The sequence below is a fragment of the Epinephelus fuscoguttatus genome, linkage group LG3 (assembly GCF_011397635.1).
Source record: "Epinephelus fuscoguttatus linkage group LG3, E.fuscoguttatus.final_Chr_v1".
NCBI lineage: Eukaryota > Metazoa > Chordata > Actinopteri > Perciformes > Serranidae > Epinephelus > Epinephelus fuscoguttatus.
In genome coordinates this window covers 42,717,873-42,743,535 of record NC_064754.1, presented here as the reverse complement: position 1 = coordinate 42,743,535, position 25,663 = coordinate 42,717,873, and the positions used below count along the sequence as shown (strand labels likewise).

At 41.4% G+C, this 25,663-nt stretch overlaps 1 protein-coding gene across 1 annotated transcript; it reads left to right on the top strand.

Annotated features, from left to right (window-relative positions):
• si:ch211-89o9.6 (myoneurin) lies at positions 1-25,628 on the top strand. The gene is made up of 8 exons (XM_049572933.1): positions 1-610; positions 6,563-6,666; positions 6,845-6,956; positions 9,248-9,408; positions 14,138-14,231; positions 14,503-14,618; positions 20,421-20,829; positions 21,674-25,628. The coding sequence occupies exons 1-8, from the start codon at positions 316-318 to the stop codon at positions 22,339-22,341; spliced, it is 1,959 nt and encodes a 652-aa protein (XP_049428890.1). The 5' UTR covers positions 1-315; the 3' UTR covers positions 22,342-25,628.
• Positions 25,629-25,663: the final 35 nt, after the last annotated feature.

The following is a 25,663-nucleotide window of genomic DNA, read 5'->3' as shown; positions in this document are numbered from 1 at the left end:
CTTTCTTAAGTAATAAAAAGTAACATAAGTCTTTAATGACGGCATTAGTTTACCTGAAAAACCAAAAAACACAAAAACGAACTCAAGAACTGTAACCGGAAATGACGCCATGTGTTTGCGGTAGGAGGCAGACAGACAGAGGAGAAGCTACTGTAGCTTAGCCTCCTTTTACCTGCTCAGCATTGAAATACGTAGGCTTTCCACTACAGCTGTAATGGTCTGACCAAACCTCCAACATCTCCTAACCCTGCAAGAGGAGGTAAACGGTATTTTCTGAACGACGGAGCAGCCAGCGAGCCACCGACCGTAGGAAGAATGTCCAGCCGTCTGGCCTTTCAGACCCAGCTGGCCTCCATCATGGAGGTCCTCGCTAATGCAGCTGTGGCGGAGATCTGTAAGCTGGTGGACGACGACTATGCGGTGGTGAGTTTGCAGATGTCGCAGTGCCAGAGAGAGAACAAAGCCCTTAAGAGAAAGCTGCATCTGCTGGAGCTGAAGATGGCCCGGGGAAACGCCGAGAGGAGGCTCAGAGAGAGCGCCATGAACAGCAGCCGATCGAGGGTGCAGATCAACACCAGCGACAGGCTCCGGGACTGCTCGCCTTCCACCGGTAAGATGACAATTACGGTGCAGCAGAGTGGATCACCCATGTCAATCTTTTTTTATTCAAATACACTGCATTTTCTTTGTACAGCTGGTATATGTATGTGTGTGTGTGTGTGTGTGTGTGTGAGAGAGAGTGAGAGAGGTCTAGACTTGTATTTTGACAAGTTCAAACACATAAATGCTGAGCAAACATACTGTAATATTAGGGCCTAAATTCAGCATTCACATGAGAAAAAGAAAAATAGTAACAACCTAATTTCATTAAAAAAATTTGAATTCATACTGATGAGGGAGTGTTCGTTACTTATCAGGGGGTGCGAAAAGGAGAGCATGTCAAATCATTTTTAAATACTAGGGAAGGACTTATGATTTTGTTTTGGTATGGGGAAGGCCTTCCAAACTTACAGGTTTGAAAGACATGTTTGCTTAAAAAAAAATCACCAACCTTTTACCATTAATCATAGCTAGTAACTGTAAAAACAGAAATTGTAGTTGGATTATCAATTTTCAAATGGTCCTTGGACACATCATGTGCAACGAATGCTGCCGTCCGAAAAAACATAGCTAGAACTGAGCTTAAAGTAGTGATATGTCATTAGAATAATTTTATTTTACATCTAAAATGTTTTCCAAAAATAAACAGTTTGCACTAACTAAACAGCATGTACAAAACAAGTGAAAAATTACGACTAATTTATTAGGGGTAGGAATCACCAGAGGGTCCATGATACAGTATCATCACAATACTTGAGAGTAGGGATGCATGCTAATATTGTCATTTGGTGATATTGGCTCTAAAAATGAACTATTGCAATCGGCCAACATGCTTTTTTTGCACAATAAATGAATATTACAGACACCGAAAAGCATTGTTTTTCATGTCTCCATCTGCTGTTGGGCCATCACGATAAGAGTATGCATGCATAATATGATGTTAATTCCACTACAGAAGAGACTTGATGATCACTCAAATTAGGTGGGGAAAAAGTGGATATGTCAATATCGGTATCAGTTATTGGCCAAATAAGTTGTTACATAGTAGCATATCTGATATTGGCAAAAAAAATCCAATATCGTGCAGTCACGATACAGTGTTATTACAATTTTAAATATGTTGCAATATGAGTAAGATAAAAATTTTCAGTCTCTTCATCTCACTTCAGCCATTTTTTTACAGCAGCAAAATGTAGGCCTATCTAGTGGACTGAAAAAGCAATTGATTCTGTTACTCTAGTGGGCTACCTGAAGTTTCATGTGTATTTTGTGAAGTTAATGATTTATATTATCAAAAAATCAATACTTGGCACTGTGTGACAATACAATATTGCCACACAAATTATTGGAATACAATGCTGTATCGATTTTTCCCCAACCTCTATAATTTACTGACTAATTTATGGTGGAGGGAGGGTCATGCATGTTCTGCCAGTCACTCAGGGAGGCTCAAGGAAAAATATTTGTGGCTTTGGCAAGGGTAAAAACAAAAAGTCACAACCCAGCCACCCCCCCTCCTCTGATAAATAAGGAACAGTCCCTTACTATCTATTATCAGAATGTGTTTGGGTGAAAGGTGACAGGTGTTGTAAACTAGTTTGATCAGCTGTTATACTTTAAATTTAACCAAAATGTGGCTTGTATACACCTGACTATACGTCACAGTGACCTGATACACAAATGACATATTGCATTCAGTGGTTTTACTTAAAGCTATAGTTGGTAATGTTGGAGAGCTAGCAAGATTTGAAAGCAGCATCTCCTCTAAGCTCCACCCCCTCCTCCCCTTCCTGTCAGTGCTCCGTCCAAAGCCACGGCCCCACACGAACTTGAACGTGCATCCTGCAGTAGGATTCAGCAGGGCAGAGGAGAGCCGAGTAAAATAACAAATCCCCCCCGAAGCGAACAAATAAATACCTGTCCAACAGAAAGACAGCAACCTCTGCATCACTTTTCAGGCCCTTCAGCTCCCTCAGTTGTCTCCACTGTTCAAAAGCTGCACCGATGTTGATATCTGGTTTGTCCTCTCGCTTTATCCAAAGCCTTTTTAGTCGCAGTCTTTTCTGCCTCCGACTTTCTTTTCTCAGCCTGTTTAGTAGGGCGAGCCGTTACAACTAACGCTGGAAGTGGTACTTTTGGCTGCATTTTCTCTGCCATTGCTCAGCAAACTCCTGCTAACTCGGTATTTCTGCTGAGAAGTGTGCTGAATATTTCCGGCAACAGTGACATGTGATGAGTGCGCGCAGGGAGGAGGGAGGGAGGGACAGAGGGGGGCTCGGGCAGGATGAGACATGAAGGCATCTGATTGGTTCTTTCCATTCGTTTTTACAGGCCTGCAGCTGCCACAGAGGTCTGATTTTTTTCGTTCCTTTTTCTCAACACATTATGTATTGACTACTCTCAGGATGGAAGGACCATTTCACCCAGTATAACAAGAAGTGTTTCTGAACCGGATTACCAACTATAGCTTTAATATATGGATATTTAAACTTAATGAGGTTTTTATCTCCGTGTGATACCTGTTGAGTCTCTTTTTCATTGTGTTCAGGATATTTGAAAGTTAGTCAGAATATTTATCTTAGTTCTTTAGATAAGTATACAGTTATTATTTATCTATTCCAAACTTATATGAGGTATTATCTAACATAATCAACTTTAGCATGAGAAAACAATACAGCAAGTCTGGGCTTATCCTGCCTGAAACAGGTTTGGCCATATTAGAGCAGTAATGATTAGTTGACTCACCAATAAGTAATTTGAAAAAAATAATTGCCAACTATTATGATAATTGATAATTGTTTGTCATTTTTTTAAAAAACAAAAATGTCAAAGTTTTGCCAGTTCCAGCGTCATAAATGTGAGAAGTTGCTTTTATTTGACAGTTATGATGGTAATTGAAGAGTCTTTGGGTTTTGGACTGTTGGTGGGACAAAGAGGCAATTTGACGACGACACTTTGGACTCTGGGAAATCATGACGAACATCTTCCGATTTTTTTTTTTTTTTGCCATTTTACAGACTAAACCATTAATTGTGAAAATAATCTGTAGACTGATAGAGAATGAAAATAATTGTTAATTGCAGCCCTATGGCAGATTATTGCAAAATGGACTATAACATAGCCAACAGTATAATAAAGACTGAAATCATAATTAATTTAATCATTAAGCAGTTTGATATGATGGTGACATTACAGAGCACTGCCTACACTGATGGAAAAGCTGACCTGTTAGAATTGTCTGAGTTGGGGACAGACAAGAGTTATTAAAGTTCAGAAGTGGATATTCTGACTTAGATATTGCCACTGTTTGTTTGCATGACCAGGAGTACTTTTTGGTGAAATACAGCTTTCTTTTCTGTTCTCCACCCAAACCTGTAACTTGATATGTTGATATGGAATGAGCCATGACGGTGGTTTCAGGTTGTTGTGACCAACACTGAGATCATCAGAGCAAGTTAATAACAATAATTTGATGCTGCTCTCCTGCTTCCTCTTAAAGGAATACTTTACCCACAAAATGACCATTTATGAATAGTTAGTTACACTGTGTTACCTTGAATTAGGAAGAAAACTTTTTTTTGTTGCACGCCTTCACAGGAAATGGTAAACATTTTGATTTATTTGTTAATTGGGCAGTGTGTTTAACAATGGCAAAACTATATCAAAACCTCACATCAAACTCACATAAATCCAAGTCTTATTTATTCAGTCTTATGCTCAGTACTTTCCAATCACATGCATTTCCACTAAAAAAAAATCCTTAGTATTAGACTGGCTTTTAAGAGAGTGTAGTTATGGCACCTCAGGTTTAGGGTTAGTAGTAGTAGGGTTTTAGTGATGTTTTGTTTTGATGTTTTGCCATTTTACATGGAACTATGTGGGGGAAAAAAATCAAAGTTTTCCTCACAAATTCAACGCAACACAGCATGACGAATTGATATACAAAAGGTATTCCTCTAACAAATGTAGGCTTGGTCTCATTTTCCCTCATTGTCTTGTTCAAACTGGAAACGCATGAACAACAACTGCCCCTACTGCAGTTTGTTTATAGTTTTAGAAACTGTGATCACAGTTGGCAGCTGTGTCATGGCTAAAAGAAGGTGCGAGGCTCTGCTTCATATAATCAACACGTTGTGCAGTCACTCTGATTCTAAATTAGAATATTTGTTTACCCCAGACACTGAGATCTTTTAACACCCAGGACTTTGATGCTATCTAATGAATTTGCTGCATTAAATAGACGTTATCACCCCAGTAGTTTTCAGTTAGTGGTCAGGTGTACTGTGTGGTTTTGCCTGTCATGGCTCTGCGTGTTGTCTGAGGAGAGTATTGCAGTTTTCTGACAGTGTCAAGCTGTGGGTTGAATTAGTCCGAGCACTGACTGTATGCTACATCATATGCTTCTGGGCTATGAAGTTGCATGATTCAGACATCAGTGCTGCCTCACTGCTGATAAGCCCAGTTCAGCATAAAGATAAATGTCACACTTGCTTTAGAGATGCAGACTGTTATAAGGTTTATAGTTGTTATTATAGTCAAGATAAAATCAAAAACAGAACATGTTTGACATTAGTGAAACAGCAGGTTTAGATTCATGAATTCTCTCTCTCTCTCTCTCTCTCTCTCTGATGTTTTAGTATGTGCATTTGTATTGAAAATATCTGTATGTATAATACAGTGTATAATGTTACTGTTCTATAGTTTGCACATTCACTGTACTTTATACGTCTAAATTGATATGCATTGTATTTTCTGTCTCATTATGACAGCTGTCACCCCTCTTGGTTTTTTTCTCTTGCCCATTTGATTGATTGATTGGTTAACATAAAATATTGATTAGCAACAGTATGCTGTTGTATTTTTAACGTAGGTGCAGACGTCCCCAGCTGCCTCTCTGTCAGCTCTGCTAAATTTGAGCTAAATTTGGGCTCTTATGTCCATTTTGCAAGTGTTAGTGGTGCTTTGTGTGGTTGGCTTTGGACGGTGGTGGCGTGTGGCTGTGAGTCACTCATCAGGATGAAGAAATCATCTCACCAGTCTGAAAAATCTCCTCCTGCTACCTCTGCTAGCTAGCTGCAAGCTAACCAGATTGATGTTTTCAAATGTAAAAATCAGAAAACAGGAAAAGATGGAGAAGATGAAGAAGCACCAGCTGAATTAGCATCCTGCTAGTCATTGTACAGACATAGGAAAACAAACTGTTAGACCTCCATGCTGCATCAGTTTCGGGCAGGATATCAGGAACTGTGACATCTTGTGATTTACCGAAACTTGGATATACCCTTGACAGCACCATTCAATCAGGAGGCTCTTTTTCTATGTGACAGAGCAGAGGGCGCTGGTGAGAGAAGAAGAGAAAGCATGTGCTTTACAGTGAATAATGACTTGTGTGACAGTGGGAATGTGAGCTGCTGTCCTGTTCCTGCTGTGGATCACTATTACACACTGTTCACCATTCACCATTATGATGCTGTGATTGTCAACACACACATTCTATAGTGTATCTCCTCATCTCTGCTTTCACTGTAGTGACACTATCAGTACTGACTATAACTATAATATTATTACTTTCAATAATGTTGTAAGCTACTGTCATTACCTGCATCTCTCTCTCTGTCTCATTGTGTCATACGGATTACTGTTAATTTGTTATGCTGATCTGTTCTGTATGACATCTATTGCACGTCTGTCCGTCCTGGAAGAGGGATCCCTCCTCAGTTGCTCTTCCTGAGGTTTCTACCGTTTTTTTCCCCGTTAAAGGTTTTTTTTGGGGAGTTTTTCCTTATCCGCTGTGAGGGTCATAAGGACAGAGGAATGTTGTATGCTGTAAAGCCCTGTGAGGCAAATTGTGATTTGTGATATTGGGCTTTATAAATAAAATTGAATTGAATTGAATTGAATTGACCATTGAAATGTACACTGTCAGTGTTTCTTAACAGGTGTTATTCATGTTTTTGTGTAGGTGGCGTGTTTGAGCGACGGATGGATGTGGCCTTGTGGTCTAGTAGAGCAGCTGCAGGTGAAGGAAACAGTGAGCAGATACACTCTGACAGCATCCAGAGTAAGGTAAGCACCCCAAAGGGAGTCAAGGTGGCTATGATATGTATGGACTCGAATGGATGTTAAAAGTCAGTGCTCAGGGAACAACACACAGGGATGGGACAGGTTGAGCGCATGTACTGTAGCTGCATGAATATGAAACTGGTCTTTGCTGAAACAGTGACAAAACTGCCTTGTTGTGAAGTCTCCAGACGTGGAGCTGGTGGAGCCAGAGGCAGTGCTGGTGAAGCAGGAGAAGGTGGAGGCAAACATGTCCCAAGAGACAGAGGAAGATGTGCCACTCATAGGAGATGATGGTGAGTACAGTATTAGTAGTAGTAACAGCAAGTACTACTCAGCCTGCGTGTGTTGTGCTGTGCTGTGCTGTAAGACTGAAAGCATATAGCCATAGGAACAGAGTGAATTGAAAGAAAATTGAATTGTTTGCTGTGGTTTGACAAGTACAAAAGAAAATGATGGTTGTTGTTACTTGTAATGGTGATGACACATGTCAGTGGGGCCATAAAGTGTCTTTCAAAGTGTGTGCGCTTACCAAACTAGGACTGACGTTAGCTTAACCGCCTTGTTAACTCATCGTAAAACTCACCAAAACCACTTCTGTTAGTCTTGTTAGTCAGCTAGTTAGTTGGTCAACTGCTCCAACAATCACCAATATGATTTGATTGAAATAAATCCTTCATTCATAGAGTTTGATGTGAAAATATGCTGATCTGCATGCTGCTTATCCCCACAATCTCTTTCTGCCACTCTGATGTCTTCAGAGCGGCGGCTCTCACCCCTTCAGAGGCAGCTACAATAACATTACAACATGTTTCAGCAAACATGCAATTAATGACAACAATAAAAACAGGGAAATAACAGTTAGGGTAATATTTTAAAAGCTGTGAAGTTGAGAGATTATGTCCCTTGAGTTATTGATATGCTTTTAATATGAAACACAGGAAGTGTTAAGTTTCGTAGGTGGTAAATTAAGGGAATACTTGACATACAAAATGACCATTTGTATAAATATTACTCACCTTGTTACATAGACTTCCTGAACGAAAATTTTCCTTGTATGCCTCCACATTAAACTGAGAATCCAAAAAAAAGCGAACGCTCTCCATGACTTGAAGTAAACAGGGACCACGTTTAATAATAGCAAACAATATCAAAACATCCATTCACAAACTGTCACACAACTCCGACAGTATAAGTCTCATTTATCCACCTGTCTGCTCAGTACACATGCATTTTTACTAAAAATAGGGCTGTCCCGAATACCATTGATTTTCACATTGACTAGTCATCCTGTTTAATTTGTCTTCTGATTAAATCGGAACCGTTGAAACAAGTTATAGGAAGCCTCTGCAAGTAACTGGTTGCTGGCAGACACTCTGTGTTGCAATAAAATGGTTAATCAGCAGTGCCGTGCACTGTAGAGCCGATGCGCTGCTGGTTCTGCCAGCCTGAATAGAATATAATGTCTATAGCCTTACTGTTGTGTACAGTCTTTATAGACTGAGCTGAGTAGTGATGCGAGGGTCGACCCGTAACCCACGGGACCCGCAAATGGACCTACGGGTCGGGCAGCAGTGATCGTCTGTTAAATCGGTGGCTATTGGCTATTACTGTCATGGCATCCGAAGGTACTGATGCGTTGAGCAGGTGACAGTCCGCGGTCTTTTTCAAAACACACTTGTGTCACGCACTCCAAAGAAACTTGTTGAAACTTTAAACAATAATTTATTGTACAAAACATTGACAAAAACGGTTCCATAATTCATATTAAATTCAAAAGATAATGAAAAAACAGCTACAAGTTAGAGGGAATAGTGATAAAGAGGTAAAACTTGGCATTGATCCACAGCCTGTTAAAAAAAAAAAATTAAAAAAACAACAACACAAATAACAAATTTTCATAACGTATACCTACCCATAGAAACGAATATTTGAATATCCGAATATTTGGGTACAGTCCTAACTAAAACCTTAAAATTTAAAACACGTCAGTACAAACAATCTTATCCATGGCCAATTAGCACACCTGGGAATGTACATGGGTTGAGCAGAGCTCATACGCACGCACCCGCATGCTCAGGTATGTCAAAGATGCACTACTTATAGTTAGATGTGTTTTAATAAGGTTTTACTGAAAATTAATGTGTTTGGGAAGTACTTATTATACAACTGTATAAATGAGACTTGCATTATACTGTCTGAGTTGTGTAGGAGTTTGTAAACGGATGTTTTGATATAGGGGCGGTTCGCTATTGTTATCACTAAATGGGCGTGACTGAAAACAATAAGTGGGTGAAAACTGTTTCTGGAAGGAAGAAAAAGTGAGATCAGCAGTACTGTTGAATTAGTGCTTTTGAAATGTTCTTAATGATGAATTAATCACGTGATCTGTAAATGAGTGGTGATAAATATCCATGATTGAATAATGATGATTAACTGATTAATCATTAAAAATCTTGTTAGTTGCAGACCAGTGCCATATGAGGCATGAATATTTTGTGTGTAAGAAATTTAGTCTGTATCAAAAGACCAAAGTATTAACTGTTAAATATTTCTTTATTCTTTGCCCCACATGGTCTGTCTAAAGGAGTGGTGGAGTGTGTCCCTCGTGGACCTGCAGGACAGAGACCCACCATTGAACAGCAAGACACCCAGTCCACCACCAGTCAGTCCCGGTCCCAGATCCAGAGCAGCAGGACAAGGCGTACCGGAAGCAGCAGCAGCAACAGCAGCAGCAGAGGAGTGGAGGTCAGTGACTCCTCTCCTCTCCTTAAATGTGAACTCAGTGCCTCTGTTGAGGTCAGAGACTCACTGCAGGAAACAATAAACTCACACCAGTATATTGATGACGGCAGCAATGACTCACAGTTTGACGTGTTGTGTGACAACAATAAAAGCGCTAATGCATTGGTTGAGGAGTTTTTGGATGAGCACTCTGGGGTTGAAGTGGAAGAAGTGACACCGTCTTGTTCGTACTCGATGGCGGCGGCTGATTTCCCATCAACCTCTTCCAGCATTAACGGCTGGCTTCGTTACGGCACTACTTTCCCCATGTCCCAGCCCTTCAGTGACAGCGGCAAAGTGCCCCATCGAACCAGCGCCAAGGAAAGACTGTTTGTTTGCAGCTACTGCGGTAAGGCTTTTAACCGTCCCAAGAAGGTGGAGATTCACCAACGCGTCCACACAGGGGAGAAGCCTTTCAGCTGCTCCACATGTGGGAAGATGTTCTCAGAGGCTGGAAACCTGAGGAAACACCAGAGAGTTCACACTGGAGAGAAACCATACAGCTGTGGGATGTGTGGCCGAGGATTTGCCTGGATAAGGAACCTGAAAACTCACCAGCAAAAGAGCCACCCTGAAATTGCTACTGAAGAGGAGACCTGGAACCAGGAACAGACCTGAACTATCTCTTACTGAAAGTCCACCATAGGTTGTAATCATCCAGCAAAGACTCTATGCTGGCAGTAAAGAAAGACTGCTAAAAAAAAAAAGAACATAATTTGTGTACAGGACCTTCTTAAGAACTTTGTAAACACATTTCTTAATGAAAACAGTTTTCAAATGTGACTCTGAGAGAAATAAGAAAAACATGTTACTAATCCTTAAGCATGTGCTTAAGTGTAGCAGCTTTTGGACAAGTTGAACGTAGTTGTGGTTAATTTGTCAGTCTTCTTCAAAGTGTTTCTTTGCACAACAACATGATCAAGTAAAGCTTTCAGATTGAAAAGTTGGGGCACATTTTTAGTAGCATGTACACTGATCAGCTACAACATTTAAACCACTGACAGGTGTATAGCATCAATCATCTTGTTACAGTCCTTACAAAATGTTTTGCTGGAAAATCTTGGGTCCTGGCACTTATGTGGCAGGGCAATGCGCCATGACATACAGCAAATCTGTTCAGGAATGGCTTGAGGAATGTGACAAAGAGCTCAAGGCGTCAACTTGGCCTCTACCTTCTCCAGATCCCAATCCGATTGACCGTTCATGGGACATTCGGGTACCCCAGAGGTACCCTTGATCCCAGATGAGAACTCCTTGGCTTAGACTTGGCTCTGACCTGTTGCAGCATGGACACAGGACCTCAAGGGGGGTGTCCTGTGGTGTCTGGCATTTGTGTGTTGGTGGCAGCTCCTTTGAGTCCTGTTGGGGTACCAGCATGTCCCACAAATGCTTGATCAGATTGGGTTTTGGCAAACTTGGAGTGCAGGTCAACACCTTGAGCTCTTTGTCATGGTCATCTGGGTCGATCCTGAACAGTTTTTGCCATGCGGCATGGCACTGGAGAGTGCTATAGCCCTGCAGAACATTGCATTTTTACGAGATAATCAATGTTATTGACGTCATCTGTCATTGGTTTTAATGTTGTAGCTGATTGGCGTATATTTTAAATGTGTAGTATCATAAACTGCACACACATTTACCATCCTTTCTGCTGGAGTGGATACTCTGCCTCCTCCTGGGCCTCATTTCGTAAAAGCATCTAAAAAACTCAACAAATCTCATGTGCAGACTCAAACCAACCACGTGTTTGGAGTTCTTGATGTGCTGCTTGACAATTGGGGTTGATACAATACACCAGTGAGTGGGCTGCCGACCCACGGCAGTAGGTTATTACACCTTTCAGCCTGTGTCCTAGCCAATTACTTTTGGTCCTATTCATTCTAATTTTACCTGGACCACGTCCCTTTCCTGTGTCATTTATAGAGAAAAAGAAAAAAAGACCTAAGAGGAATAACTTACTCCCCAATTAACCGTTTGTACATCAGTTTCTCACCTTGTGTCGTGTCGAATTCCCAAAGGAAACGTTTTGCTCACATGCTTCCAGTAAATGAAGAATCTAAAAATATATTGTTGATGAATCTAAGTCATTGTAGATGTCATTTAACAACAGCAGAACTGTATCAACATACATTTACAAACTCGGCTGATGCAGTATAATCCAAATCTCATCAGTGCTTCCCAATGACAGTGCTCTACTTTGCCTTCAGTTTTGTCTGATTGGGACTGAAAGTGAAAGTTTTCACTTATAGTCCCAATCAGAAAGGGCTGACTGCGTGGTAATGCATTGTGTTTGGGATGCACTGATGAAATTTGGATTATACTGCATCAGCCGAGTGTGTAAATGTATGTTGATACAGTTCTGCTGTTGTTAAATGACATCTACAATGACTTAGATTCATCAACAGTGTGTGCTGTTTTTGGATTCTTCATCACTGGAGGCATGCCAGAAAAAGGTTTTCTGCACTAATTTGAGGTAAACACATAAGACAGTCCAGTGAGTCCAGTGATGACAGTTCAGCTGTTTTGCAGGTGAAACAAAAGACAAAAGGGACAATGGGTTAGGCTGACTGGCTGCAACAAATTTTTGAAATGTTGAAATCATTGCAGCAGTTAATAGAATTGTTGTGAAGAGTGTATACATTGTATTTGACATAAAATAAATAGTCATTAAGAGATAATCATTGTATGTGTATGATTTTGTTGATCATTTCTAATTGTGTTTTCTGTTTGTTGAATGCACCGTCAGCAGAGCACAGCAGGTTAAAGGATCTGTGATGCTTACATTATTATGCACAGATGAATAACCTGGTAACTGCATAAAGATGCATGACTGTACTTATAAGCAGAGCATGAATAAATACTTTTTAGGTATTGATAACTTGAGTTAGTGGGAATAAAGGTATGAAGGCCTTACTGTGGTCTTACCTCAAGATATTTTGTCTTTCAAATTGCTTGAAAATTGTGTATTTGGCAGCTGAACTATGTAAAAAACTATCTGGGGAAGAACCCACAGAGCCTCCTTGCAGCTTATCTCTCTGACTGTTGGAGTCCCCCAGTAAAATCTGTCTGTTTCCGGCACTGACAGTTTTTCTTGTGCTTTGAACAGGATACCTTGCGTTCTCGTTTAAGAGGCTAGGCCCACCCTAAGGTGAAATCCAAAACTGCCTTTGAGTGGGCCTAAAATGTGGGTAGTCTGCTGATCTGTATGTTACACATTGTGTTGTTTTCATTGGTTGTATGGTTGGAATAAATAAAAAGTAAATGTGTTGGATTTTAGTCTTGACCAGTACAGGTCTGAGAACGGTATCCATGTACTCCCAGTAGATGTTTTAGAGCATTGTCATTCTAAATGTCAGACGTTTCATGTGTTTTATATATGAAATATTTTACATTTTGTATGCAACATTTCTTTTATGGAATAAAATGCGCTTCTTAAACCTGTGGAAAGTCTTATTTCACAATTCATGTTTTTAAGAATTAAGATGGCAGAACTTTGAATCGATGAAATCAGATTTTCATTGCTGCTATGATAAAAGATTGATCAGTAATTCAGCAGAGCATAGTGGATGCAAAGTGAAGAATTTCTAAAACGTCCGTTTCAAGTTGCTCTCAATGTACTTGCACAAACAGGATGAAAGAATTAAGGAAAAATTAGACATTAAGCTATAAACATTGTAGCAAAGGCAGGTAAAATGAACTGTTATGCACAAGTAGGTGGAAACATAGGTGTATATAAAAAGCAACAAACGGGATTTATATTTGACAAAATGTGCATTTGAAAGCACAGTGTGTATTTTAGTTGTGGTAACAGTAAAAACTAGTAAAAACACTGAATAAAGCAGTCTCACATTACAAAATATGTGTTTCTCTGATGCTGTTTGGTATGTGGGAGATAGGCTGTGAGCCTAGATCCTGCTAATGTGTGCTCACCTTTTTTTCCTCTGATAACTTGAGATCCAGATGTTTGGGAGGTTTTTAAGAGGGGCCCAGTAATCTGCAGAGGTCTCTTCTCTTCAAAACAAATGGCCCAATTATTAAAATGGCTAAAAACCCTGAATAATTTTATTCATTTTAGATAGTAAATGTTTTTTGTTTTGGCTCTGCTTAGCATGGAGAGGCTGCTAACTACGGTGGCCGATGTGAAAATGTGAATGGCCCTGTTTAGAGCCAGTGTTTGGTTTGTCTGTTCTGGGCTGCAACATGGTGATCTCCAAAAACAAGGACCCACTCCCTATGTAGATATAAATGGCTGATTTAATGGTAACGAAAACACACTGACTCTTTTTTTCAGGTGATTCACCAAAGAAAACACGCTTATGATATTATATTCCATTTCTGCCTATGTATCCCCCTAAATCCCACACATTGGACCTTAAACTCAAATCTTCTTAGTATACAACAGTGAACTTTTTGCTGGACAACACCAGAAGAAAAATTAAATGATTGACGAAAACACTGAATATTGCAAAGGAATAATATATGGTTCCTCTGAACACCTTTCCCGCCCTTCACTGCTCATCATGTTGTTGTGTATAATGTGTATGACCACTGTAGACAACTATCATTCTACTAGTGACAGACTACAGTAGTTGCTTGTTTTCAGTGCATCTCACACTGTACACATTCTGTATCATATGTTGTGTGTCTGCCATGCAGTGACATCAGACATTTCCTCTCCTTGTTGTGTATGCAGAAAGAGGAGGAGCCAGATGTGGTGCTGGTGAAGGTAGAGGAGGTAGAGCCGGCTACGGGAACTCAGAGCCAGACAGGCCTCAGCATACAAGAGGGTGAGTGGACGTATCCACCTCACATGTGAAGCAGTGATCACACAATGAGGTATTGATAAGATGATTCTCTGACATCACCCTGTTGGATCTGTGGACCCCATCTCGTATCAATGCAACAACATTCTGCCGTGAAACCTTGGGTCCTGGCATTCCTGTGGATGCCACTTGACACACACCACCTAGCCAAATACCACTGCAGACCTGTTTATTTAATCCTGTTCAGCAGATACACAGTCTGACAGAGAAAACCTCTCTTTCTCTTTGTATCCAGGGTTGGTGGAGTCGAGCACCGATGACTACAGAGCAGTTCTACCATTTGATGAAATCACACAGACTTCCACCAATCAGCTGTCTGACCTGCAGGAGTCTGGGCGTGGCTTCTCAGAGGTCAGCTATGGCCGTTCTTCGCTGTGGACTAATGGGGGGGATAGTTTTTGTCATGACGACAGCCTCCCAGGGCCATCCTCACATTGCGCCCCCCTCTCATTCCTGCCCACCACAGTCATTGGAGCAGAGCCTGGTAGCTCTGGGAGAGGACTGGCTGTTGAAAGCTCTAGAGGCTTCCACACCTCTGTGTCCTTTCAGCCGCAGGCTCCTGTTATCGATCTTTCAGAGGAGTCCAGCCCCACTCATGTTTTAGGTCAGATACAGGGGACCCAACAGTTCCTGGAGCCAGGTCAAAGTCAAGGTCAGGGCAGTTATAGCAGTGCCGATATGCAGCAGAAAATCCCCAAAAAGAGGGTTTGCATCTGTAGGTTCTGCGGTAAAGGGTTCAGCTCCCCAGCAAATTTAGAGTCCCACCTCAGGACTCACACAGGAGAGAGGCCATATGGCTGCAGCATCTGTGGCAAAAAATTTTCCCAGTTCTGGAACCTGAAGATCCACAGGAACATCCACACTGGGGAGAGACCGTACCAGTGCTCACTCTGTCCTGAGAGGTTCTCAGACCCTAGCAACCTGAAAAAACACCAAAAGAGACACCACCCACAAACATAGGCTGGCAGTCAGCGATATTTTAGAAAAGACCTAAACACGCTCTGTTATTATGTCTCAGAATCCCCTAAAGAGTCATAAATAACAATCCTCATATTTCAAAATCAATCACTATTGAAATTCACAGACAACAGTAAGATACTGACCACATCTAACTCTCTGTGCCAGACCCAGAATATCATAAAGGGAATTTATCTTCTTGCCTCAGACGTCAGTCAAAACTCTGCAGTTTATGGAGCAACCATCTTTTTACAGTGGCAAATAACAAATATCTCTATATTTCAAGTTGTAGCAATTGGAAATCATTTGTGAATCAAATCGTTTTTGTGTCAGGAAAGAGAAACTGAGAATGACATGATGACCCTGTTGATGTATATGATATATATAATAATATACTGATAAAACCTGGGAAATTAGAAATAAAGACCTGCTGCAGATAAAGACAAGGACCTCTCTGAAGTGGAGCTCAAAAAAAGGCGTGTTCCATTACTCAAGAATTTAAAGTACAGAACAAAAATTGAAACACAACCTTTTTTTGTGTTTGCTTCCATATTCCACAGGTTTAAGGTCTACGACTGTTTTCATGCACTTGATAGATATATGTCTCGCAAATTTTGGTCACAAATTTGTAAAAATCAATGTTAGTGAGCCCTTCTCCTTTTCCAAGATAACCCATCCACCTCGCAGGTGTGACATAGCAATTGCACAGATTTGCCTTTGGATGGTCACAATAAGAGACCACTTTAAAATGTGCAGTCTGAGTTTTAAGGGAGCGTGCCATTGACATGCTGACTGCAGGTATGTTCACCAAAGGTGTTGCCTGTGACCTGATTGCTCATCTCACTACCATTAGACATTTCTAGTGTCATTTCCAACTGATTGGCAGTACATCCAACCAACCTCACAACTGCACAAGTGGGTTACAATAACCAACTGCTGTCAGATCAAGACCCTGGTGAGGAAGATGAGCATGCAGATGAGCTTCCCTAAGACAGTTTCTTATGGTTTGTGCCAACCAATTGTTCCTCTCAGCTGTTAAGGTAGCTGGTCTCAGACGATCTTGCAGGTGAAGATGCTGGATGTGGAAGTCCTGAGCTGCTGTGGCTACATGTAGTTGTGGATGGACCTGCACTTGTATACTGACTTCCTAGTCTTCCAACCACTCAAAGCGCTTTTACGCTGGTGGCCATGGCTACCGTATAAGGTGCCACCTGCTACTCCATTTACACACACTCAAATACCAGTGGAACAGCCACTGGGAGCAGTTTGGCCAAGGATGCTTTGACATGCGGACTGGAGAAGCTGGCGAGCAAACCACCGATCTTCCAATTAGTGGATGACCCACTCTGCCTCCTGAGCCATAGCGCGGTGGCCTGTGGTTTTGAGGTTGGTTGGATGTACTGCCAAATTCAGGGAAACAGCATTGAATATGTCTTATGATGGTGAAATGAACATTCAGTTCTCAGGCAACAGCTCTGGAAGACATTCCTGTGGTCAGCATGCCAATGACACGCTCCCTCAAAACTTGCGACGTCTGTGGCATTGTATTGAGTGATCAAACTGCACATTTTAGAGTATCCTTTTATTGTGACCATCCCAAGGCACACTTGTGTAATAATGTCCACCTGTCAGGTGGATGGATGTCAGTATCTTGGAAAATGAGAGGTGCTCACTAACACTTGTTCAGTGTAATTTAAGGGTTAAGGGCCATGGCTGTATTTGAATTACTTGATGGTTGTCATAGATACAAACCTACAAAACAAGCCAAACACCAACAACAACCCAGTCACTAAGATAATGAGTTATATCTGTCAGTACAGGACAGAGTGGTGAGTTTGAACTCTGTTCAGAGAAATGTTCAGCCAGAAGTATATGTGAATATCATGTTCTTACCGTGGAAATGCATTTTGTTTGTCCTCATAATAGAGAAACGCCAATATATATATATTTTTTTCTTTTTTAAATCTAAAAGAATAATCCTCCTCTTGAGGAATGTGTCTTTTTAAAGTGTGATTATTATGTAAAAATACAAGACATTGTAGCATAAACATGTAATGTAAATGTAACCCTAGCTTTTTCTATTGTGTCACAATTTTGTAAAATCCTGCTCAGTGTCCACAGTTTGCAATGTAAATCATTAAAACTTTATAAAAACTCAACATGCAAATTTGTGTTTTCATTATAAATCATACATTACAAAATTGTGACACAATATTCTCATGAAATATATAACTCATACAGTACATTGTTCTAATTCACAATATCTATATTTACTGATACCCTGAAGGTCTATATGCCTCCATGTAGAGTTAGATTGCTCCAAATTTCTGAAGCACACACATGCTTTTCTTAGGCCTACCCCTCCACAAGCTACACTGCCTACCCCAGGGCAAACCTTCAGCCAGTATTGTGGGCTGTAATGTACCACTCACTAGATTTATAAAATATATTTTTAAATTGTGTCTAGGGTTGTTAAAGACTTTAATAGGTGATGTCTGTTTGTGCAGATTAAATGTTAGTCATTCAGTGATAAAGATGTCCAGAACATTTAAAAAGGGACAGTTCACCCCAAAATCAAAATGACATGTTTTTCCTTTTACCTGTAGTGCTAAAAAAAAAAAAGGCTGTAGAAATGTCTGCCTTCTTTCCATCATAATGGAACTAGATGGCACTCAGTTTGTGGTGCTCAAAGCGCCAAAATATTACATTTGAAAAACTCAACAGCAGTGTCTTTTTCCAGAAATCATGACCCGGTTACTCAGTTTAATCCACAGACCTTGTTGTGAGCAGTGTCATGTAGGAACTATTTTCTTTCAACTAAACCAGTAAATCATATCACTGCGCAGAAGGAAGTGTGCATCTACTCATGGATGAGAGGCTCATGCTTGTGACAGTGCGATATGTAAACATTAATGGCATCCTCCTCAGCTGAACTGTAACGTTAGCTAGCTCAGTGGTGCTAGGTGAGCTAGCAGTAGATGCACGCTTCCTTCTGCTCAGTGACATGGTCGGTTGGTGTGGTTTGGAAACATCTCTACTGCTGATATCTCCAGCACTCTGCAACTCACACCAGAACAATCAAGCTTGATAAATAGCACTACAAGTAGGAGGGATATGTATTTTTTATCATGGGGTGAACTGTCTCTTTAAGAACAAACGGTGTCATAAACTAGTGCTGTGTCTCAAATCGCATACTTCTGTACTTACACTTTTTTACACTTACACTACAATATTTTGAGTGCATAAGTGCACTCACACTGAGAAGTACGGAAAAATGCAGTGCACTGTGAGTACCCGGATGGTGCACTCAAAACAGTCAAGAAGTTGAGTGTGGAACTATGGACACTTCTCGCCCTCAATGGTCGCCATCTTGGCTACGTAGCCGAAGGGGAGGGACCACTTTTGAGGAAATGGCGGCCGAGGACTGTGCGACCGTGAACATCGCTGCATTGTCGTTGTACATGTGTTTTTGCACCAAGCACCATATACTGTTGTCGGGTATAAGCCAGCAGTATGTTTATTGGGTTAATTTAATTTAGCAATCTGTAATGATTTGCTACTGCAAACAGTAGCGTGAATGCTAATGCTAGTTTGCTAACTAGCTAATATGCGGTCGTTATTTCCGGTAAGTGCACAACAGCCGTGTTTGGTTTGAGCAAACACTACCCTATCGAAATTCGCGCACTAAGCCAATGAGTACATAGTGCACATAGTATACGACATGGAAGTGTACTAACGTAGAAGTACGCGATTTGAGACACAGCACAGGGCTATAACAGCCTTTGTTAGACCATATGCAGACGTACACTAAATTCAGTCAAGTTCAAAATGCCTGCCTAAGGACCTGTAGACCAATAGATGTGTGTATCACTAGGTTCCCACCTCATAAATCCCATCCCACTGTCAAAGTATTACAGCATATGGGAATACTTCAACATTTTGAAAAAAATACACTTACTGTCTTTCTGGTAGGGTGAGATGTTCAGTGAGCCTAATTCTGTCCAAAGGGAAAATATACACCTGTCGGCACCTCCGAACCCTTTCACACCATGCACACTCAGAACATTTAGACTAGTATTCAAATTGTGAATAAAATGAAATAAAATAAAACAATGTATACAGTTACTGATATAAGCCTTATATACATATAGTGTATACCTAGGGAGACTTTGGTTTAGTGGGAATGAGGATAGTGCAGAAGGGAAAACCAGCCTGACAAAAACTTCTATGTCACTTATTTAGTATGTTTGAGAGCAGAGAGATACCTCTCTACAGAGTCCTGCATGGGCTCATTTTTGAAAAGCCACACCCACCCATACCCATAAAGCTCAGTATTAGAACTGACCAGTTACCTGTCATTATGTCTAAGTCAAAGCTGCACCTGTCCACACCCATTACTAAAGTCCTGCGTCCCAACCTGCACTGATGATTATGATTATGTGATGTAATGTGAGTGACTGTAGCACACAGGCTACTTTTATCACATTAAGCTGGGTTCTTCATTCTTCACATTCTGCGCAATCACTGCCAGCTTAGAAAACATTTTAGCACGCTCCTTCCAGTACCATAAAACCTTGATGTAGGCTGATAGCTCATCCTGGGGCTGCAAAGTTTTATCTCTGGAATCCTCCACGTTGGTGACGATGGAGTCAAGGATTCGACTTGTGTGATTGACTTTCAAAATAAAAGGAATGGCAGCTTGATAATAGTGATCTAGATGCCAAAATATTACACAGTTACTTACTGCACATATTTTTTATTTGTTTTGTTCTGAAAAATTAAAAATAGATTTTTGTTCTCACCCGCTGCTGACCCACGTGTACATTTTTGCCTTCTCAAGTATCCATAAGAAATACAGCTGTTTGTGAGCTTTCTACCAGGATGGAGATTTACAATGACCATGACAAGTTCTCTGTGATGCTGATTCCCGGGAACCTAAAACTGTTCACCTGCTCCACCTCAGCTTCACGGATATAGAAGGGGGTGTGTGCGCTTGCCTCGTTTTTCTTTCTTCAGACAGTGACAGAGTATCTGTTTTTTGCATCTAAATATCTGAAAGAAAGTGAAAAAACATGATTCCCAAAATGTCCGCCTGTTTGTTTGGATGCAGTGCTGTACCCTGATTAGATTAAAGTTAACATCTGGTCTTAATGCACCTCTCTCCTGCTCACGCTCCCCGCCCCTCCTCCCCTCCAGTCTGCAGCACCCCAGTCGACGCCTGTGATATCCCTAGACCCCAGCAGTGTAGTGGCAGTCCAGCTGAGATTACCAGACACCAACACACCAGCCAACCCCAAAACACAACAACAGCAGAGATCCAGTACCAACAACCCTCTCAACTCTGAATACTCTCTGTTTGAACTGGAGACATTCTTCAACCGCTGGGCCCCTGATAATGAGTCTGTATCAGCCCGCGGTGGCCCTTCATGTCCTTTCACCACTGACGACTCAGCAGAGTGTGACCAGGATGGAGTTATTATTGTAGAAACTGAAGCACAACCTCAACCTGTGCTTCAGGCACCACAAGGCTCAGTTTCCTCAGCAGTGAGGATGAGTGGAGGGCAGAGTTGCTCCTCCATTCAGATCCAGCCATCTGTGTCACAAGGTAAGACATCGTTTCCTTTCCTTTGTAGAGGCTTACTGTGTCGCTGTTTTTGTGGTTCTTGGTTTGTTGTGCAGAAATAATTGGGGACTTTCAAGGGTGAGAAACTGAAACATTTCTAATTACTTAAAATTTGATGCTTCCTCAGATCACATCCTCACTGGAACTCCCTTCACACATGCAGTCTATCCCTGAAAGGTTCAGGAACATTTCCTGCATGGGGTCCTGTGTAAATGGGAGCAGGGACTGATAATCAGGGAAATCCTATACTGTCAATTTCCCACCGTAAGGCCTTGTACATGGGCCAACCTAAAAAAATCAAAGTACGTGTCAATTTTTCCCCAAGCTGGTATCTGTCATTTTAGGAAGTACTTAAAGCACTGTTTTTTGTTTATGTATTAATTTTTCTGATAAACTTGGTTTTAATTAGTAATATGATTCTATAAAAAGGGGTTGTGATGTCATGATGGACCCCAATCCCAAATGGATCCCTTAGGAAGTGGTGTCCCAATTCTCCGTCAGGTAAAGAGCTAACCTGATGGAGAATTCGGACACCACTTCCCCTCACGTGAACGCGCAAAACCAAGGGGAAGGGCTAAGACAAGGGCTAAGGGGGAGAAAAGGAATTGGTCCCACATCTGTAAGGGCTTAGGGCTTGAGTCAACGAGTCTGTAAGGGATCCATTTGGGATTGGGGGACTGTTTGCCAATCAAGTGCACACAATCAGTGGCGCACCTTGTGAATGTAGGTCGGCGAGCTCAATACTGCTACTGTCGCTGCCACGTAAACTCTGGCTCCAAATGAGGTAAAGACTGTGTGCTGATGCTCTGTTGTTTTCTACTCCCAGCCCTGTCAGCGGAGCCATCTGGGTCTATGCCTCTGAGGATGCAGGCTCCATTTTCTCATCCTCCATGGAGCAGAAAACCAGTCATGATAAGAAACGCACAGGCTCAGCTGCTGCAGCAGCACCACAGCATTCCCTCCGTACAGACCTCCACACTGTCCTCCACCACAGCTGCTGTCAGTAACACTCACAGTGGTGATAAAACAACTCTCTCTAGTATCAGCTCAACCAGCAGGACTATGAGCTCCACTGTGACTCCCTCTGTCAGGGGATCCACAGCAGCGTTTCGCAGCGTTGCACTTGCCGCACAGCATCGAGCCAGCCTTCAGGCTCGTCACAATGAAAGCCAAGCTACAAGCATCATACCCAGCGAGCGCCGCAGAAAGAGCTACATCTGCAGAACCTGTGGCAAGGCTTTCTCCGGCCTGTCCAATCTGGAGTCCCATGAAAGAGTCCACACAGGGGAGAAACCCTTCCGCTGCGACACCTGTGGAAAACGCTTCTCAGAGGCCGGGAACCTTAAGAAGCACCAGAGAGTGCACACCGGGGAGAAACCCTTCAGCTGTGACCAGTGTGGGAAGAGGTTCGCTTGGATCTGCAACCTGAGGACGCACCAGCAATCTGCCACAGGCTGCGGACCGCAAGCCAGAGGAGGGCTGGGACTGGGCTGATGACAGAGGAGACGGTGGGGGACAGGACTGTTAATGATAGTAGTGTTTCATTCACACACACAGAGGCACATCGTTGCCATTTCTTCATTCTTAAATAGGGATACAACAACAATACGAAGTGTGGAACAGTTACTATATTTACTAATTCTGTATTTTATCTTTCCACATGTTTTGTATCTTTGATATATGATGAAACACTGTACGACCATTAGCTCTCAGTTAAAAGACCAAACCAGTGTTTTTCATTAGTTACAAATCATGTGTCCTTTACATTTCTACTGGACGATTACTAAAGTTAAGTTGTTTTTTTTTGAAGTTTTGAATGTATTGTTCCAGGCAGTCACTGCTTTCATTTAAAGGTCAGGTGTGTAGGATTTAGTGGGATTTAGTGGAGAGTAGCGGCAGCTCCTTTAACACCTGGCCTGTTCAAGGCCAGAATTTCATGCTGTTATTTATTGCAGTTATAGACCATGTACGGGACAGGTGGGAAGTTATGAGAACATGTTATGTGTATGACGCACTGCTGGGATATTTAAAAAGCAGCTAAAAGCAGTTAGCAGCTAACTCAAAGAAGAAAAACAGCGGCTGGAAATGTCCGCAAATTTGGAAAACAATGAAGTCCAGGAGGTCCTTACCCTCCCAGCAGAGGATGAGATCAGCTGCTATATAACAGGGATGGTAAATTATTGTTTTTGTCATACTAGGCCAGAGGCTGAGGCTGTTGTGTTACATGTCACGCCCATCACGCCGTGTAAAATCACTCTGGAGCAGCACAATGCTGACATTGTTGGTTCTGTGTAAAAAAAGGTGGCATAAAGAGGGGACTTGGTAGCTGCCCTGAAGTGTGATCTCTGTTAAAGGGCTGGTGAGGAATGCAGACTGCAACCAGCTGCAACTTCTTTTGGTTAGAATTCCTTCACCGTTCATTGTTCAGGAGTTTTTTACTGGGAGCTGAATTATCCACAGAGGTCTCCTCCTCTCCAAAACAAACAGACCTGGTGATTTAAACAGGTAAAAACACTAAATAAATCAGTTTCACATAATGAATTAGTGTTTTTCTGACACTGCTCATTGCAGATGGGCTTCTAACTATGGTAGGTGACGCGAAAACGGGATAACACAAATGGCCCTATCTAGAGACACTGGTTTGTGTCTTCTGTGCCACTGTAGAAACATGGTGGGGCAACATGGTGATCTCCATAAACATAGACCTGCTCCCTGTGTAGATATAAACAGCATATTCTATGATGACAAAAACACATTGGGTCTCATTCATGAAACTTGGGCAGAATGAATTTGTGTGTAAACTGTTCGCAGAAGAACATTTACATGTAATTTGGCATTTAGGAGAGAGAACTGTTAATTTAACACTAAAGTCTGGTGTTGACTGCTACAGTGGAGGCACGTCGCTCTCTCCCCTGACAGAGATGTCTCTCTGATGATGCAAGCAATGCACTCATCTGCAGCTGTGACTGGGAAGAGCCTCCTGTAGCTGTTGGATTTTTTTGTGTGTGCGTGTAATAATGCGTTTTTTTTGCATTATGTTTCATATCGAACTGTTTTCTTTTAAATTTTTGGATGGGTCTTACAACAGAGGACATCTGTTACCTCCTTCCAGGCCTTTGATCTACCTATCCCTGTCATACTACTACTAACAAAAAAAATAAAATGTGTCTCTCAACCCCACTTTATCCAAAATAACTTCACTTGTCGGAAAAGTTTTTCTTCCTCTCTCTCTTTCTTTGTTGGCTCCATGTTCGCAGGTCAACAGGATAGTAATCATCACCTCCATACATGGTGGTCACTGGCTATTTATGGGCTGGGATGTATGCTATTTACTGACTAGAGGGAGCGTGCTGTCAGTTTACAATTGATTTGCATACACATACAAGTTTTCCATGGCATTCGTGAATTCAGTGTTACTTTTTAGAACCAAGGTTTTTTATGTGAAAACCTACTTACAGATTTACTAACATTTCATGAATGAGACCCAGTGATTTTTATTTCAGGTGTTTATACACTAAAGAAACTACATGCTGTTAACATTTTCCCAGTATATCTCCCTAAATCCTACACACTGGACCTTTAATGCAGTTTAAGGTGCAGATGGAGATGAGGCTCAGCACTGTAGTACCACGCAACAGCTGACCTGTACAACAACAATCAGACATGATGTTCACTGTGATTCATTTGATTTTTCAAGTGTCTGCAAATTGATTTTCATGCTCTACAGAAATAAAGTGAGACTGAGGGCTGCCTGGATGTGAGAGAGAGCACATTTAAAAGATCCAGCAGTCTATGATGTGCTTTGGGAACTTGTTGGTAGTAATATCTGGTCTTCCTTTTACTTGTTCCCAAAAATGTTGTGCCACTGCCAGTTAACCTCCCCACTGGAAACAGACAATGTTAGTTTAATAAAATGTTTAATTGAATACAATCTTACTGCACATTTTGATAAAAGGGGATACAACTGTTCAGCACATTTAAACGCAAAGATCAAATACATATTTTAATTTTACATACATGATTTTATACTGTGAGGATAAAGGGTTTTAATGGCGCCAGCCCAAGGCAAAACTTCGTCCATGTGATTCTTGAAATGATCCTGAAAATAAGTGTGTTTTCTGTATTAATTTGGTTTAATCACTGTAAACAAATGAGACCAGCCTGGTTGTTCCAGTCCCTTCCAGCCTGACACATTCCTGCCCCTCTAGTTCCAGACAAAAGATACCAGGAAGTAGCTTTTAGGGTTTTTGTGGTCTTACTTTCAAGAGACACCAGCATTAATATCTCTACAGGTGTGAGAGTTATTACGCAGTTGTTAACTGTAGTTACATGACATGGTCAAAATAAATCTGACAGTGATGCCATCAAGGCGCTACTTCAATGTTTGTCCTCGTTTTTTGCTGTCCTTGTACGTCCCACCACTGCGAGACTTTGTCGATGCCCAGGTTTGGGAACCAATTATTTTGTACTGTGAACACATCAAATATGTTTTGTTAATACGTGCAATTATTGTTTTGTGAGGCACAATGACATTATTTCAGTCCTCACCCTTTTTAGTTGAGCTGAGTTGCGTACACTGTTGAGATGTCTTCTATCAGTAATGCTAACAGCAATAAAATAAACAAAGTGACATGATCTGTGTGTTGAACATTGGCTGGCGATCAATACGTTCCCAGGATTCCAGCCTTATCATTCCAGACTCACACACAGCGCTCGACAGCAAACTGACCCTGTCAGTATACGTCAGTCATCACTGCATTACATCTGAAAATGGAAAATGGTGTTCAGGGCGTAAATTGAAAAACATTATTGTGTA

Bases quoted from the DNA above. Each gene is read 5' to 3' on its own strand.
- si:ch211-89o9.6 (XM_049572933.1), top strand. From the start codon at position 316: ATGTCCAGCCGTCTGGCCTTTCAGACCCAGCTGGCCTCCATCATGGAG. The intron at 6,667-6,844 runs GTAAGCACCCCA...CTTGTTGTGAAG, and splicing joins CTGACAGCATCCAGAGTAAG to TCTCCAGACGTGGAGCTGGT. The intron at 14,232-14,502 runs GTGAGTGGACGT...CTTTGTATCCAG, and splicing joins AGGCCTCAGCATACAAGAGG to GGTTGGTGGAGTCGAGCACC.